This window comes from Alternaria dauci, chromosome 3 (genome assembly GCF_042100115.1).
Source record: "Alternaria dauci strain A2016 chromosome 3, whole genome shotgun sequence".
Taxonomy (NCBI): domain Eukaryota; kingdom Fungi; phylum Ascomycota; class Dothideomycetes; order Pleosporales; family Pleosporaceae; genus Alternaria; species Alternaria dauci.
In genome coordinates this window covers 2,570,078-2,587,321 of record NC_091274.1, presented here as the reverse complement: position 1 = coordinate 2,587,321, position 17,244 = coordinate 2,570,078, and the positions used below count along the sequence as shown (strand labels likewise).

General features: G+C 52.3%; 7 protein-coding genes across 7 annotated transcripts; 4 read left to right on the top strand and 3 right to left on the bottom strand.

The window, feature by feature from the left end:
* Positions 1-468: 468 nt before the first annotated feature.
* Positions 469-1,432, top strand: ACET3X_004498 (uncharacterized protein; the record flags this gene model as incomplete). Its single annotated transcript, XM_069450709.1, has 2 exons — positions 469-1,174; positions 1,266-1,432. The coding sequence occupies 2 exons, from the start codon at positions 469-471 to the stop codon at positions 1,430-1,432; spliced, it is 873 nt and encodes a 290-aa protein (XP_069308476.1).
* A 306-nt stretch (positions 1,433-1,738) lies between these two features.
* Positions 1,739-2,312, bottom strand: ACET3X_004497 (uncharacterized protein; the record flags this gene model as incomplete). Its single annotated transcript, XM_069450708.1, has 3 exons — positions 1,739-1,795; positions 1,856-2,008; positions 2,232-2,312. The coding sequence occupies 3 exons, from the start codon at positions 2,310-2,312 to the stop codon at positions 1,739-1,741; spliced, it is 291 nt and encodes a 96-aa protein (XP_069308475.1).
* A 252-nt stretch (positions 2,313-2,564) lies between these two features.
* Positions 2,565-7,105, top strand: ACET3X_004496 (uncharacterized protein; the record flags this gene model as incomplete). The annotated part of the gene is made up of 2 exons (XM_069450707.1): positions 2,565-2,582; positions 2,633-7,105. 2 exons carry the CDS (start codon positions 2,565-2,567, stop codon positions 7,103-7,105), a joined length of 4,491 nt encoding a protein of 1,496 aa, XP_069308474.1.
* An 891-nt stretch (positions 7,106-7,996) lies between these two features.
* ACET3X_004495 (uncharacterized protein) lies at positions 7,997-8,587 on the top strand (the record flags this gene model as incomplete). Its single annotated transcript, XM_069450706.1, has 1 exon — positions 7,997-8,587. One exon carries the CDS (start codon positions 7,997-7,999, stop codon positions 8,585-8,587), a length of 591 nt encoding a protein of 196 aa, XP_069308473.1.
* A 430-nt stretch (positions 8,588-9,017) lies between these two features.
* On the bottom strand, positions 9,018-10,947 carry ACET3X_004494 (uncharacterized protein; the record flags this gene model as incomplete). The annotated part of the gene is made up of 6 exons (XM_069450705.1): positions 9,018-9,901; positions 9,957-10,151; positions 10,211-10,620; positions 10,670-10,739; positions 10,794-10,854; positions 10,906-10,947. 6 exons carry the CDS (start codon positions 10,945-10,947, stop codon positions 9,018-9,020), a joined length of 1,662 nt encoding a protein of 553 aa, XP_069308472.1.
* Positions 10,948-12,497: 1,550 nt separating this feature from the next.
* ACET3X_004493 (uncharacterized protein) lies at positions 12,498-13,439 on the bottom strand (the record flags this gene model as incomplete). The annotated part of the gene is made up of 2 exons (XM_069450704.1): positions 12,498-13,106; positions 13,170-13,439. The coding sequence occupies 2 exons, from the start codon at positions 13,437-13,439 to the stop codon at positions 12,498-12,500; spliced, it is 879 nt and encodes a 292-aa protein (XP_069308471.1).
* A 2,605-nt stretch (positions 13,440-16,044) lies between these two features.
* Positions 16,045-16,920, top strand: ACET3X_004492 (uncharacterized protein; the record flags this gene model as incomplete). The annotated part of the gene is made up of 1 exon (XM_069450703.1): positions 16,045-16,920. One exon carries the CDS (start codon positions 16,045-16,047, stop codon positions 16,918-16,920), a length of 876 nt encoding a protein of 291 aa, XP_069308470.1.
* Positions 16,921-17,244: the final 324 nt, after the last annotated feature.

The following is a 17,244-nucleotide window of genomic DNA, read 5'->3' as shown; positions in this document are numbered from 1 at the left end:
AGGATCGCTGCTCACTGCAGATAGGACTGGGGTATGCATCGTTTCGGACGCAACCGGGCCTCGGGCCAATCAGCCATGATACACGTCGCATGTGAACTTTCGACTGCTACTTTCCTTGATGAAATGCAGCTCTTTGCGAGTGTTGACCATGAGGGGCCTAGCACGGCATTCGCCAGATTGCGTGATTCGACGTGCTTGTAGCGAGAGGTAATCAATCAGTCACCGCAACTTCAAGCTTGGGAAATTGCGTGCCCGCTACGCCTGAATTTAATACCTGAATGATCTCCTACCGTTACAGTCTCCTATCAATTAGACATACTGTGAGTAACATGTAATACCAAGTGTTCGCGAACAATCATTCCAAGAGCCAAGACTAATACTTTGTCAAGTTTACCCAGTGCGACACCTCGCTACCGAACAACTACACAAAGAAGACTTCTGATTACATCTGCAATATTCATCTGACTCATGGCCGTCGAAACCACGACCACGATGATACAAGCCCATGGTCATGGCATCACCGTCAAAACTCCCTTGTCACCACCTGAGAGCTCTACCACCAACGACGCTAAACTACGACCTACACTACCACAATCCGATTTGTCATTACATACTCATTCCGTTCAGCTACTCGACCCAGAAAGCATAACCTCCGACTTTGACAAACTGCGTTTCGAAGCCGCAGCACATGACCAACTCGTCTTCCGCAGCAACGTACAGCTACACCAACATGCAGATCATACTTCTAACCACTCGAACCCAAACCAAGAACACAAGAAATTCTCCACACTCCTAATTTCTTCCCCTTACAATATCCCCAACCACTACCTCGACCTCTCCTCCCCCCACCTAACCACACCCTCCCGTCTCCTCGCACTAGCCCTAACAGCGCTCAAACCGGCTACCCCCGCCTACGCGACGGTGCCGTACCTGCTCGCCCTAAACTTTTCCGACGTACTAGCCCTTCTGCGCACCCTCACTGCGCAAGAACAGTACGAGTGGAAAGAAACAGCATTCTACGTCGTCGTATTCCGTTCGCAGCTCAAGGAGGGCATTGACCAGGAGTGGTTGTACCGGCTTGATGAGGAGAGCCATCGTGAGGCGTGTGAGAGTGGGGGGTTGTTGAAGTACTGGTTTGGGAAGGGGAATGAGGATAGGAGGAATTTGGCTACTTGTAGGTTTTGCCCTCTTTCTCTCTATCTTTTCTTGGGACATGCATCCTTGAGAGGTTGTGTTTAGCGAACTGAAACTGACAGCGTGAACAGGCTTCTGGCATAGCAGGGAAGACGCGTACAAAGGCGGTCTTGGTCCTTGGCATAAGAAGGCAAGGGCTGCAGGGCGGGATTTGTATGAGACCATCGTGTTTAGCACGTACAGGTTCATCGTCAAAGATGGGGCGGAGGGGTACGAGTTTGAAGATTACAAGGGCTGAGGAAAGGATGTGGGTGTGGGAGAGGTGAGCAACATTAGTTGCAGCATTCTGTGGTGCTCAAAACTGAAAGGCATAAAGGAACATGGGGCAATGGCTGGAGGGCAAGGATATGGGGACAGAGAGAGCACATGCTAGAGTGAACATAACAACTGTAACATAGGTTTAAAGAGTCGTGAAGAATGTACAGCACTCAATTGCCAGAATGATCTATACCATGCCCTACTGTACAATGCATATTCCGCATGCAAAGCTCGAATTACATGTAATAGTTCTGCCCCCTCTCGTCGTTGGCGTGGGGTGGATGGCTTATGGTCGGATAACGCGAAGGCCGTCTTTTGGGGGTGATGCTGCGCGCTTGAATGACTGGTCCACATGTTAACATTTGTCGTTTTGGGCATGTTTCTCTGTTGAAGGAGTTCTCACGTTGTCACACTCTTCCCAAGCCCTTCCGGCACCGAATCCGAGACCGACGAATGCGGGCCATGCGCGACGCTTGAAGAGGAGTACGGAGAAGACGACACCGAATGACAGGCCGAGACCGGAGCGGATGAGCATAGAAGACAGGCAGCGGTCCCACTAGGAAGACATGTTAGCGATGCTGTCCGGTAGTGTCCAGTACTCTTATCTCCGTTTGAATCGGCTTGAAAGTGGGCAGCAGTCGACTGAAGTGGGCACAAGTCGCGTGAGGCGGGCCAAGACTGCCATTGACCACCCAATTCACTTCTGACGCATCCTGGTCCCTCTCTCGAGCCGTGAAATGGCGTGCCGTGTGCTTTTATCATCACGTCCTGGGCCGTACCTTTTCGTTGAGGAGAGCTTCGCTCATGGGACGTGTGGTGCGCGTGATGGAGGCAACGGGCTGGGGGGTCTTGTCGGCCATGGTGTGTGTGTGGGTGTTCGAGGGCAATTGATGGGTTCAACGGCGCACTCGGTGTGCTTCGGGTGATGGGGCAGCGGTTCAGCGTGGTGTTGAGCGTCTCTGGGCGGAGCTGCAAGCGGAACTTTGACGTCGCCGGCCCTTGGCAGGAACGACCAGGATGGCGTGGCCCGTGCCCAAACTTTTTCCGCATACCAGCACCGCCCCATCTTTCTCACGCTCTCTGCATCCACACACGGGGAAAGAGGTGACAGGATGGCGCCAAGCAAGCCAGTAAGCATTGTCAATGTTTGGGGTATGAGAAAAAGCTGACATGACTATAGGCTTCCCAGAACGACCCTGCGTCGACCCGGCCGCGACTGCAAGCCATCAACCAAGACTTCTCCGACCTCGACGAGCAGATTCGCCAAGCGGCGCATATTATAGGCCTTCCTGACGACTGGAATGCGATACAAGACCAGGAGGCCCGATCAGAAATTATACAGAGACTTGTGCGCGCAAGGGCGGAATGGGTCCTGCGCTGGATTCTCGACAAGCTGAAAGATGAGACGGACACTGGGCGGGCGGCGCGGGCAAACGTCAGCGCATGGCAGCTTCTAGACTGGATGATACACGTCCTGCCTGTCTCTCGAAGCGCACCACATCTACGGGACGCCAGCTTTCCCAGCATACTGGAAAGAACGCTCGTGGAGAACTTCGACACAGACGCGACCCTACAACCCGCAGCCACTTCGGAAGATGTCGAAATGAAGGACGACTCGGAGTCAAGTGCGACTGTCCGAGAAGGGGCCAAGCCGTCGAAGAAACGGAAACGCGGCACAGCTGAGGCATCGCCCTCGACATTGGCGACATTGAGTCCTGTCAATCTTGGCCATCTTTTCCGCGTGGTCGGGGCGGCAGTCGATTCAATTGCGCATCTAGCCGGAAGCGATAGACCCGACGATACCACCCAGGCTGAGCTTATGAAGATGGTCTTGAGAACCGAAAGCGCACAGGCTTCGCGCATCCTTAGGTTCTGGCTTACTGGTGTCCGAATGTTGTGCGCGGCTCGCGCTCCCGCTTCTGACGACACTCCTCTGGACGAGTATCTCAACCTGTCGCTTGCGCTTGAGATGTGGGACTTGCGCGCTGTGGAGACTAAAGACGAGTCTGGAGCCTCTGCCGAAGAATTCAACACCGAGTGCCTGGTGCCGACTTTGCTACTCTTGGAACATCTCAAGCCCCTGCGCAGCGGAAATACGGCGCAACTCTCTCAACGTGCCCTGAATCGCGCGATTGAAGCGCTCGACAAGCTGCTGGCAAGACATTTGCTTGCGCCTTCAAGGGCGGCTTTCTTCACTGATGCCGAGACCGTCGCACATTCTGCCAGTACCGGCACAAACTCGATAAGTGCTGGACAGAAGACACGGGATGCCACGGTTCTTGCAAGCAACCTGGAGCCGCTCCGCGCAAAGCTTCTCCAGGCCGCGCAAATCGAAGATGGTGGAGATGCACTACCTACAGAACTTGCGTTACTCTTCAACACAGTCCCGCATATTCTAGACTTGGCCATTCGCGCCTCTCCATCACGAACACCCAAAAACCGAGCCATGGAAAAGCCTTGGTTACAGGCCGTCTTCTCTGCGCTTGCGGAGTGCGCTGGATGTTCGATGGTCACTCCACCCGAGTATATCACACGACCAACCGCTGTCGCTGCACTCAGTGGTGCTATTCGTATTTTACAGGTGCATGAAGTAAGCCTCTCTTCGGATCTTATCAAGAACATCTTCTGGTACCATTGCGGGGTGAAATACCCCGAACGTCAGGATCAGCAGGTGCACTGGTCCCTTATCGCGTCCTTGATCGAGCTTGATTCATCGGTATTTGCTATAGAAGCCAAAATTGGAGCGAGAGGCTCGCAAGACCAAACAGATCTTGCCGAGTTCGTCTTCGAGAAAATATCAGCTACAGAATTAGAGGGCCCAGGCTTCTCCGATGACGGAAATGACGCGGAGCTAGGAAGATCTGCAATCTTGGAGCAAATCATCAATCCATTGATGCTGGCTTTTGTACGGAACCGGAACTTGTTAGGCTTTGTCCGAAGATGGGACGAACAACTGGTCAAGAGCTTTAGACACGGCAAGCGCAAGGCTCTCCAAGAGCGACAGGATATCGTTTGGGAAGATCGTGCTTTGTGGAATACTCTGGCTCAATCGTTCGAGTCGTCATTGACCCAAGGGCAGATAACCACACTTATTCAGCAGCATGGGGAGCGCCTGGCTCAGCTCGGTGGGGCGATTGAGACTGCTGCTAAGGAAAACGTCAAGGTCAAGAAGCTCGCCGCTTACAAGAACGCCGCAAGTAGTGCCATCTTGCTCCCAGTTTTCCTTCAGGCGATCAACTCCGAAAACAACATTGCAGCATTAAGAGCCGACCTTCACGCTCTGTTCCTAACCTACGCTTCATGGGTTCAAGAGCGTCACTACAGCCTATACACACAGTCCCACCTGTCCTGGTTCACACTGTGCCAGTTACTAGCGAAACTGTGGCCTATCGAACTCCACGCCTCTTCACAGTTGCAGCAGGAGCTGCTTTACCCGTTGCTGGAACAAGCTATAGAAGTCATGTCGACGACGACTAACGACGCGGGACGAGGCTCAGATCCAACCATACGAGCAGCTGCAGTGCTATTCTGGCTCAACACATGCGATCGCCTACAGACACTACCCGGTTCCAAGATTGTCATTCGCAGCGGCTTAGGCAGAGTCATGGACTGCTTCTCTTCCAGTCAATTAGACGCCAAAGGACAGCAGACAATGATCGAAATCTTCTGTGCCTACTCTGTCAACCTCCTTGAGCATGTGGAGATCGACGCGTGCCGCCAATCGCTATCTGCCATACTATCAAAGCTTCCACAGTTTGACGGCGTCACTAGTGATCTTGTCTGCCGGTCACTCTCTCAATCGGTCATCGAGGAGGGAAACTCTGTCATACAAAACGCCTACTGCGTAGCCCTTCTAGAAGCACTTGGGCAAGAAGCTGGAACGAGGATGCACGCTGTGGCTGGCGAAGCGATACTTCATATTCATCCTGCTGCCTTGTCTCGTGAGCAAAGACAGGCGATACTGGACCGCACAGCCGAACTTCTGGACCTCGGGCAGACCGGTACTATGATTTTGTTAAGCATCATGGCACACCTCCAACAAGTTCCAAATGCAAAAGCCAAGGTCTCCACTGACGCGGATGTCATCTTCAACATCGCAGAACAGCTTCACAACCAACAACTCGAATCAGACGCAGCACTGCAATTACTACGAGAACTTGTGCAAAGAACTCTTGAACATATCATCCCGAACCAGTCTCAAGCGCAAAACAAAGAATTCTTCATCAACTACGCCGGAAAGTCTTTGTCTATAGCTAAGGCCACGAGTAAATGTTCGCTAGCAAGACTCTCAATCCTCCGAGCGACATCGATCGTCCAAAAGCAAAATTCTTTGCTTCATATCGAGCGCTACGTCGAGCTTCTGAAGCACTGCCTTGGAAGCGAAGATATGGCCTTGCTGCTGGGGTCGTTGGACGCTTTCAACGAGCTATCAGTAGACGCATTGAAAGACGTCAAACAATTCAGCCGGGTCCAGACATGGCTCCGTACGTGGCTCAAGGATGCTATCGATCTTGATCAGTATATCGATCCAGAGGCCTGCATCCCGAACGAAGCAGTTGATTACGTCGCACGAGTATACGCATTAGTCGCCAAATACGAGCTCTACCAAGATGTGAAGTGGCTGGTCTATCTGTCGCTTACCATACTCAGAGGAAGCTCAGTTCATGTACAGGGCGCTGTGTACAGAACACTCAAAGCTACACTCGGGCCGCTTCCTTTTTACGAGAAGCTGGACCTTGTCACAACACTGACTGTAGACCAAAAACAGCCAAACCTGGCCGCCTCGTACCGTATCCTAAGTGATCTCATCGATACTATGGACGACCAGCTAGAGTCCAACGCAGAGATAAAACAAAAGCAGCTCGCACTGTTGCCTAAGATCTGCGTCTTGCTCGCCGAGAGCCCTGATTTTGAGTCGTTCAACGCTCTGCTCAACTGCATCGACACGATCTTGAATGACAAGCCTTCGCTTGCATCACAACACAGCATTGAATGCGTTTACAGCGTGCTTGTCAAACTCACATCACGAAGCAGCCCTGCACTACCATCTCAATACGCTCCTGAGATCTTTTCAAGGCTCTGCCAGACAAGTCGTCTGACCCTACTTGTACATCGAGGTCGCCTAGGTGGACGCTTTCACCTCCTCCTGCCCCTTCTACAAGGCCTACTATTCTGCCTTTTCATTCCGAACGCTAGTCGCAGCGGCGCTCTACCGTCATGGCTACGCACCATCACAGCTACTCAGCCCGTTCGCCTAACACCTACGAATGCAGCGCAATTCACGCGTCTTTTGTCTACCCTCTGCAACCCACCTCAATCCTCCATCACGAAGGCGCATCAACATCACCAGTCGCGCAAGTCCAAAGACCTCAATGACCCCATCAAAGCGGCTCGTGACAGAGCGAGCAACTTCCTCTACCCGCTTCTCGCTTCCTTCTGCCGCTACCAGCTCAATGGAAGATTAGATCAGGGGGTGAGGGAGAAGTTGATGCCAGGCATCTGGGAAGTCGTGGGCACAGCTAGCTTGCATAGGGAGGGGCTAGATGCCATGTTCGCTGGTTTGGGCAGGAGTGAGAGAGACGTCTGGAAGAGTCTTTGGGAGCAGTGGGAAGGCGTGCATGGGAGAAGGCAGGTGGTTGGTCACGGGGAGTAGATGGCTTTGCGTCGCGAGGGGATGACGCGCATGAGAACGTGCTGGAATTCTATAAATTCCAGGCTGATACTTACAGTCCTAGGCGCATTGTGTTGTTGACGTATTTGCGGCTATCGCAAACACTCACGTATCGATCCCTGCATATACACCAAGACTTTGTACGACACTGCGTGCCAAGAAGTCTGCTCTCACCTCGCTCCATCGTCGTGCTATTGTCTTCTCACTATTGTCATCCCATTATTCTCGAGGCGCTCACCCAGTCATTGTTTTCACGGGTACAATAAATCTGCGTCACCAACCCTCAATTACGGCAGTGCGCTTCACACATATATAACGTCTTGACCCCCAGCTCTCTCTGGACAGCATTGACTCACAACCTCCAACACACATCACCATCACAATTTCCAAACACTCTATTTCGAATACTTTCAACACTTCAATCCCATCACAAACACTATGGATCCAACCATCACCACGCCCACAGGGCCAACTCATTCCCCCTCCCACTCCCCAACTCCCCCAACAAGCGCTGGCGCTTCTCATCAGAAACTCAGTATCTGCACCTGCACGACCCCACCATCCAAAACCTACCTCACCCCCATCATCGGCTGCACAAACAAAAAGTGCCGCCCCCGATACTACCACCTCCGCTGCGTAGGACTCTTTCACCGTCCCAACAATGCATCCACATGGCTATGTCCTACATGTGCGCCTGACGCCCCTCTTCCGCCACGCATCTGCGTCTGTGAAGATGCACCGTACCGCACTGGGCCGATGGTTGAGTGTGCACAGAAGGAGCTGTGTGAGACGCGCTGGTATCACTTGCCGTGCGCTGGAGTTGAGTTTGGCGAGGAGGATACGGAGTGGACTTGTGGGGAGTGTGTTGTCGCGATGATTATGCGACGAGAGCGTGAGGAGGAGATGGAGAGACGTCGAGCAAATGGTGAGGAGGTTGAGGAGGTGGTTGAGCAAGTGGCAGAGCAGCAAGAGAGGGAGAAGGAGAAGGAGGTGGAGTCGCCGCAGGCGGATGGTGAAGCAGCTGTTGATGCAGAGAAGGAGGACGAGGCAGAGCAGCAAGAGTACGTCTCGGACGGTATCCCAGGCGTCTTCTTGTACGAAGAGGATGAATCGCCTGCGCCTGCGCCTCCTGCCGCTTCCCCTTTGAAGCGCAAGTCCAACGAGATTGACACTCCGCCTCGAAAGAGGTCAAGGCACTCTCCCACTCCGTCTCCGTCTCCCGTCGCCGAAGAGACCCCGGAGTACTGCATCTGCGGTACTCCAGCAGATGACGACATGATCGCTTGCGATCAGCCGGGTTGCCACGCTGAATGGTTCCACTTTGTCTGTGTGGGGTTGACGGCAGCGACGATTCCGGAGGGGGAGTGGTTTTGTGAGGAGTGTGAGGAGGCTAGGGAGAAGTCGAGGAAGGACAAGAAGAAGAAGAAAGGGGGCAAGGGTGGGAAGGGGAAGAGGAAGAGGTGAGGGAGTGAGAGGTCGGGTTGGAGGGTGGGAGAAGATTTGATGCTGGTTCATCAAAAGTGCCTTCTAGTTAGTATTTTCGAAGTTCTTGAGGATTTTGCGGAGAATGACAAGAATGATCATGATATCAAAACTATAATTCTATGTGCAGAAGTACTTCATGATTGGTTTCTCACTTCGAGTTCGCCTTTGCTTCATGCACAAGTGCGGCCAAGTTAGTAACACAATTTTTACTCTTAGGCATAAATAGTGTAAGAACGAGGTTTGATTGTCGAGTAACTATCTTGAGTATCTAGTCTGAAACCAAGACATGTTTTATGCCTCCACTGTTCTACGAAACTGCGTAGTAATGCCAGACCCCATGCTTAGTCCAGAAGTGTTCCCAGAAGTACGAAAATCTCCGATGCACAAACAGTAGCCATGTGTTATCTCTCTACTCTTGCGTAAACGTAAAAATGGGCAAGTTTGTCCCTGTGATACGCGAATCATCAAGAGTGAGCGTCGTCGAAGCCTCAGGCTGCGGGTACTTGACAATGCAATGGACACCCGATTCAGTGGCAGTAGGAAGTAGTGAGAGGCGAGTCTTAAAAATAGCGCCTTCGGTGAAAGTACCAGCCTCCGCGGTTATGGGCTCAAGGACTTCCACCACATATGTTGTGGTAATGGTCTCAGTAGGACGGGCGATGGCTGCTGTGACGGTACTTAGACCAGTAGGGATAACGAAAGCAGTGGGGATAACGAAAGCTGTTCCATGCTTGCTAACATCACGGGGGTAGTAGCTCGGGAGGACGTGACCGGGGCGAGGGGTGCCATAAACAGTGACGATAGTCGTGCTATCGCAGCAATGTGGCGCAGGAATCCACGTCTTGTCCCAAGCGTTCCAACGTGCCTCTCCTTCTTTTTTGCCTGCAAATTGGGGATTGACGATGTCTCGCTTTCCGTATACGGTAGATATGGCATCAGCACCGGTGGAGGTGAGGGTCACGATGGAAGCGGGATGAGTGATAGTCGTCGTGGTAGTGGTATCAGGGCTCTTGGAGACGATGTTAACGGCAGGACCGGGGATCGTGGTGGTCGTAGTGGCGTTGTAGTAACGGTGGTACGATGTAACGGTGACAGTACCAGCGGGCGCAACGACAGCCTCCGAGCCAACATAATCCAGAGTGGGCTTGGGGATCTTAACAGTTGTAGTGGCATCATACTCGGCAGAAGCAAGCCCTCCAATGAGAGTTCTGCGGTCCTTCTGGCCGGCGAATATGGTCTCGGTCGTTGTAACCGTAACGAAGACCTTCCTAACAGGGTTTACTTTTTTGTATGCTAAGTTGGTGCATCAGTATGAATAAATCCGTATATGAACGTTAGAAGATCTCACCGTTGGAGCTACGCAAAGCAACCTTGAAGGCCTCGCCGTCAGCATCGACTGGGCCGACGTGCTGACCAAAGTTTGTGCATGAAGAAAGCTGTTCAGGTTCTGAGTAGAGAGCACATTTGGTGACGAAGATGGCCGCAGGATTGGGGCAAGCGGGTCCGGGAATTACGGACGGATCGCGCTGAATGTAAATGTTGACTACATAAGAAGGTGGAGGTTAGCATCGTCAGATGGAAGTTCCAGGAGATGTGACTTACAGGAGTCACAACCTTCATGCTTGTTGCAGAGTTCTGCGCATTTATCCGGGCTATATGAGTCCAGTTGGACGTACAGCATGTACTTGGTGGATGAGAAGGCACAGTTTGCGTTGCTCATGGCAAGAGCGTAGCCGGTGGGGACCGGGGCCGACAAGGCCAACGAGTTGTACTTGTCGTCCTCTACGAAGCTCGAAAGAGAGCTGGAAGACGGCTCCGGAGCGGTACTGTTACCGCGAGAGGAACAGAGATCATCGGAACGGGGGGTGAAAGTGGGAACAATAGGGGCGGCGATGACAGCCGATGGTCCGGCAGATGGTACAACAGCAGATACGGCCGCACCAATGAACATGAACATGGCAGCGTTGGATAAGAGCAAGTCCAACATCTTGGTGGAGCTTTCGTTCGTGGATCTATGTCACGTTAGCCCATGTTATCCACCGTGCGCCTATAGCCACGTACGTTTTTGAAAGAGTAGATGCCCAGGCGGGACAGTTGAAAATGGGATGACTGTGAAGACTCTTGATAGCTGCTGTACGAAGTTAGTGCATGCCTCGCGCGTAGTTAGTATAAGGACGTTTCTTACTAGATCTGACTCGGACTTTGAGTCTTTGGCTGGGAAGAGTGGTGCTGTGGTGAAGAAGGTCCTGAAGGGGAAGAGCATATATTTATACCCATCCTCGATCTTCTCCACGAACCAGTGAGTACTGGGGATATCGGAAGAAGTGGTACGGTGCCATAGAACGGTCCTTAGCAATTATGAGATGTATCCATGGTATTGGAGCCAGAGAAACTCTATCGAGTGTTGAATAATGGACAACCCCGCTCAGTATACCCACAGAACCACTACAGAGCGTGTTGCGTGTTCTGATAGTCTCAGGAGATTCGCCAGCAGGCCTGTCGTGCAGCACATCACGGTCATCATTTGCTGTGGTCGGCAAAGGTAGCGAGTGCAATTTACTCTCTTGAGAAACCTGTAGGCTGGAAATAATAGTCTGGTTCCTTGGTTTTGTTGGAGAACAGAACTGAGGCCCTGATCATGGAGCCGATCATCAAAGTACAGGCTGATTGTGGAAGATTTCTGAGCAGAAAGGGTAGACGGATGATTAGGGGACACATCCAAAAGCGCCGTCCTTCCGGCGTCGGAGAGCGCTAGCGTGCAGTGGGGTAGAGCCACCCACCCACGTGGAGAGTCCTATCACTCTCTTCCTGAGTCGTCCATCCGATTTTATACATAATTCTGGCCACTGTATTGTTTGGCCTTCAGGGTTATGGGCTCGACTCATCCTCAAGAACATTCCGAACTCAGACTGAATGACGTCATACCTCTGGCAACAGTCACCATTACGCGGACGTTGCATTCCTTATCGATACATCTATAACCGCCATGATGATGCCTGGAAATATGTTACCGTCCGAAACTGAGCTCCCACAAGGCTCGGGTCTCGGTCCTTGTCGCACGAGGGATAGAGACCGTCATCCTACCACAGCTCCATTCTTCTCGGCCAGCATTAGCCAACTTGACCGCGACATTCGCTCTATGAACTCCGCCATACTAGACGATCTCCAAGGTCTCTCTACAATTCCGCGCCTCTACCAAACGCTCTTCTACCGAACCCGCGAATTTGCCGCGACCGTGCGCAAGTTGGCAGACGTTGCGCCTGCATCGTGGGCAGAGGCGGCATGTCTATTGGTAGATTGGAGTGTGAACGTTCTGCGACACAAAGAGGTCAGATTAGAGCGATTCTTACACAGTCAACGCGAAAGTCTCTATTGGATCTTAGATGACGCGTTGTTGAGAATTTGTGTGGATCAATGGGATCCACCGCAATCCACCGCATCAAGTTCTTCGCTTTCTACCAAATCGCCCACATCCTCGCCCTCATCCTCGACGCAGCGAACTGTTCCATGGGACATGGCTACGGCACCGGTTCTACTAGCTTTATCCAGAGCTCGGGGTCTGGTGCCGTTGTGGCATGCGCTTGATCTGCAAGAGAGGGAAAAGTGGGAGCTGGACAGCCTGGACCCTCAAGACCAGTACTTCGATTTTGGCTGGTTCCGGCGTTCAACCATTTTTTTACACCAGAGTACTAGAATCCATGAGATCTGGAGAACTCTGAGGCGGTGGGGTGGGGGCCAGCTTCCTGCTGAGCTGGCGAATGCCATCATGGAGGACGTTGCAAAGTTTGAAGATCTACCAATATGTGACTTACGGACGCAATTTCTCACCAAGACAGCAGTAAATCATGGAGCTGTATCGTCATTTCGTACGGAAATGAACTGTTGAGTTCTACATTGGTGCGTCGCCGTCTCCACACCCATCTTCGGTCGCTCTACCCTTCGCAGACTCTAGGATAGCCAGCACATCCTCTTTTCGACCCATACCCTCCGTCGCTCCGAAGACGTCATTCATAGTACGCTCAGCCACTTTTTCTATGTCCGCTTGTTCCTGGACACCCACTTGCCTCAATGTACTCGGCAACCCTAGACTCTTGACAAAGTTGGCTACCGCATCCGCAAGGCTGGGCTCGTTTCCTCCGAGGGCTTTGTTCCAGACATTCAGTACGTTCTGCTGTACGTCTCTTTGCTTCTCTGATTTGGACGCACTGTAGCGTAGGACAGGGGTGAGCATGATGCATGATGTAACGCCGTGCATGACACCGCATGTACTACCGAGCTGGTGCCCGATGGCGTGCGAAAGACCCATTGGTATGTTCCACAAGATGAGGCCCATCATGGCATTTCTGGCGCCTACCTGGCAGTTGGCAATACCATTGAGCATTTCGGATCGGTCGCTGTCACTCTCCGCGTTCCTGTAATCTGTCAACCCTCTAAGTAGTACTGCAAGCGCGTCTTCCATATGGTGGAACACCTCTTTCGTGCATTTGTCGTTGACCATCTATGTTATAGGAATAATGTAAGCATGCCTTTTGATCCGAGCATTCTGAATGTGGATACATACCGTCTCCACGCAGTGATCTACAGCGCGCATCCCGCTCGACAGCCATAATTTCCTTGGTGACGTGGAGGCAACTTCAGGATCGAGAAGAATGAGATCTGGCGCCGCGTGTTCGCTCGAAAAGTGCTGCTTCTTCTTCGACTGAGGGTTTGTTGCTGACGAGCTACTGTTCCACTCGCTTGCTGACAGACTCGTCGGGATGAGTATGAGTTTGGTCTTAGGATCTTCCAGCCCAGCGGCGCTGCCCTTGTCTTGGTCTACGAAGGCCTCCATAGCTTCTACTGTCAGGTTGTCTGAGGCTAGATTTGCGTGCATCAAGCGCGCGATCTTGCTTGCATCCGAGTAGCTGCTGCTTCCTATACTGATCAAGCAATCCGCCTTTTTCTCATGCAACAGTCTTGCAATTTCTAGCACATCTTCGTAAGGGGAATGAGCGCCCACCCCAGACTTTGTGCCAACAACAAATGATCCCAACTTCTCTTTCAGTCTCTCGACAACATCTGTGTTTTCCCCGAGCGCTTTGGAATGCACTATGAGAACCCGCTGACAGCTCCATGTGCCAATCGCATTGGTAATATCCTCTAAATAGTTAGAGTAGAAAATGGCATTATGTCCTTTCCGAGCGGGGGTGGGAAGCTGCTGAATCGTGCGCTTCTTCTGAACATAGGTAAAACTTTCGGACATGATGCAGTACTTGCTACGAAGCGATAGGTTTTAGCAATGTTCTGATACCTTCCGAGCTGGAATTTATGAAATCGAAGTTTTCAAAAAGTTGTGTATTATTCACTGACGAGCATCTTACCTCATACCTGTTCAACCCCGCTATCATAGGATGCTCGCCCCCACCTCTGATACGAGAATGCTCAAATAACAAGGAATCAGCGCGTGTTCATTCCGCATTGAACGCAACTTGCTTAGTTTGGCACTATCCGCATGTCTGGGTTGGTAATTGTTGTTCGACCAAAACCAAACGCCGGTTTTCCGAGGCTGGGGCGACAGGGGAGCAGTCCCGATGGTGATAGGCATTATCCCAAGACCAAGAGTCTTGCTTTACTGCAGCTGTCTTCGATCAACCCGTTGCGGTTCCTGAAGGGGTTGACTGTGCCGACTCTCCCTTGATCATTTGAATTGTTGGGCAACAGGATTACTTGTTGGCCATGTCATGGTTGGTTTGTGGTGGATGCTTGTGGTGATGGGCAGCGGCGCTTTTGTAGTCGCTGTCTTCCATTTTAAGATGCTCTCTGTGCGGTCTGGCTGAACCCAGCAGCTTTGGTTGCGCACTGGAGGTAGCAGAGGTTCACGCAGAACTTTGGTGGCGTACTGTTCGGCAGTGGACAACGAAGCGCGTCGAGGGGGGAGACCGCGCCCAGGCACGCTAAAATCTGAGGAGTTTTGTGTGCACGGACTGCAACAGCACTTCTTCGCACCAGTCACTCTGGAATGAGGCTTACTGGTACTTCGCACAAGGCTGCACACATACAGCTGGCATTTCCCCGACGATATTCAGCCGTTAACGTAGCCCTGCAGCCCTGAGTACATTTCAGGCTGGGTCAACACAGTGTGTTATAAAGCCCGAGAGCAGCGCAAGCCTTTGAACAGACTGAGATTGTTGTTTTCGCGATCCTGAAGCCATTCAAGGTCGTGAAGAATGGGTTAAGCGACATAAAGAGCTCTTTTGAGGCAGACTATGATGTACTCACCTCTCTACAGTAGCCATAACACGACTACACTTCCCTGGAATTTTAGAAGCCGAGACACGACCTTCATCGCAACACTCGCAGCACCGTGCTTTGAGTCTGACATTCGAACCTACCAAGTCTCGTAGTCCGGCGTCGCTGGTGAAAAGATGAGATTATAAGCTCCGCAGATGTGGAGTCAAAAACCTGGAGAGAGGTGTTAATCAAAAGAATCGACAAGAAGGGGTCCAGCGTGCCAGATACTATATCATAGCACAGACCACCGAAAGGACTTATGTTTTCCAAATACCCGCGGAAGTAAGGTACCCGTCGCGCCAACCTCATAACGCGCACTTGTGAGCCGCCTATGCCGGCGTCGCACTGCGACACAGCCAAGAAAGCAGCAACACCTCATCTCGCAAAACAGGCAATATCCCTTTCGTCTACATCTACGCGTCACCTCATCAATTGGCCCCGCGGAGCAACAATATGACTTAGTCCGCGTTCTAGCGCGCGACACTGTTATAGTCTCGCTTAGCACCCCGCATACATCGAGTGTTGACATCACGCTCTACAATCCGCCATCTCGGACCAAGACCGCCATCGATGCCAACTCTTCCACAGACTGGTGTCAGGCACGGTCCTGGCATGCACCCCAGATGGCACTAATGCAAGTTGGCAGGATTCCTGGACGTTGTTAGCCTGTAAAAGGCTTGTCTTGAAGGTTTTGCTGTAGGCTCCCTTGCGTTTCACGCCTCGCTAATCTTACTACCGGTAATAGTTGTGTATTGCCGCAAAGGGGGCGTCGAGCAGCTAACGGCACAATTTATCCGTTGGCACGTCAAAGATGGGGCTTATTGAATTGATCGCTGCGGCTGTCATGTGCAGGCGAGGGCGTACTGGCACTGTTGTCGCGGCGGAGAAATGAGCCGTGTTGGCTCAACTGGAGGCGCTCGAGGGATGGGTGTTGTTGGTGGAGCAAGCGAAGAAAGTAGGATGACAGCGTATTCATGTCACACAGGACTCAAGCTCATGGGCGTCTACTGGGCGGATGCGTAAGGTGCTGCTTGCAAGTCAGGCAAAGCGTATATCGATTGTCGAGATGGTATAAAGTCCAAGGGGTTAGCAGCTACGACCTGCAGTCAACATCCCGCACCTCCAATATCTAAGCTTCTCTCAAACACCATTCGCCAAACCTGACAATGCTGTCCAAGTCTTTCTCCCTTTTCGCCTTCGGAGCATTGGCCTACGGCCAGGAGCTGGTCCAAGAGGGCGCTCCGGCACCTGTAGTCCTCGCAACCGCAAAGTCCGGTGTCATTCCCGCGACTCCAACAGCTACACCTTTCACCGGCGTCGACACCATCCAGGGTGCCATCGTGTCTCCCCTCCCTCCTGCGCCAGGCTATCTCCCAGGCGAGACGGGTGGGCTTGAGGGTACCGCAACTGCATCTTCCAACCAGCCATCAGCTACCTACCGTGCAACCATGCCCGAGGAGCAATACAACCCCTTCGTCGGCAGCACAGTCTCCGGATCCATCGAGGCTGTGGGCGGCGCTAGCGGTGTCAACTTCACTGTCAGCCTATCTGATCTGCCCGACCAGGCTCAATTCGGTCCCTTCAACTGGCACATCCACGCTCTTGCCGTTCCTGCTGATGGAAACTGTACCGCAACCATGGGCCACCTAGATCCCACCAACCGCGGCGAGCTCGTCATGTGCGACTCTGCACTGCCAGAGACCTGTCAGGTCGGTGACTTGGCCGGAAAGCACGGCGGCAAGATCACGACAGAGGGAACCTTCTCGACTAGCTTCGTAGACCCGTATCTCAGTGTTGTGGAGGGCAGTGCAGGATATTTCGGTGGGTTGGCGTTTGTCCTTCACACCGGTAACACTACGAGGATTACTTGTGCGAACTTTGAGCTTGTGTCTGGTGGCAACGGTACTTCTGCTCCTAACGGCACCATGGGCACGCCTAGCCCGACGAGTAGTTTGCCGACTGAGTACACTGGCGCGGCGAGCAAACTCGGTGGAGGTGTTGCTGCGCTCGTGGCTGGTGTTCTTGCTGCGATGATGATGTAAACAGTAGTGTAGTTTATTTTATCGAGTTATTACTGCGATACTCATAATGTGATATGACTGAGCGTGTAGGCTGACACCGTCAGAAGTGACTAGCTTACTTGCTCATGCTGATTGCCCATTAGGCTAAAGCTTCGCCCAGCTCTCCATCATCTACCTTGCTACCCCATGCCGGATGAAGAGTACTACAACACTCTTTATCACAACCGTATCGTTTACATATCCAGTACCTCGGTCCAGTTCCCAGGCCGCGATAACATCCCGTGTTCGCACACTTCTTCCACTTTTCTCCGTTACTCTTCAAGCCTTTCTTTAGCATCGTCACTG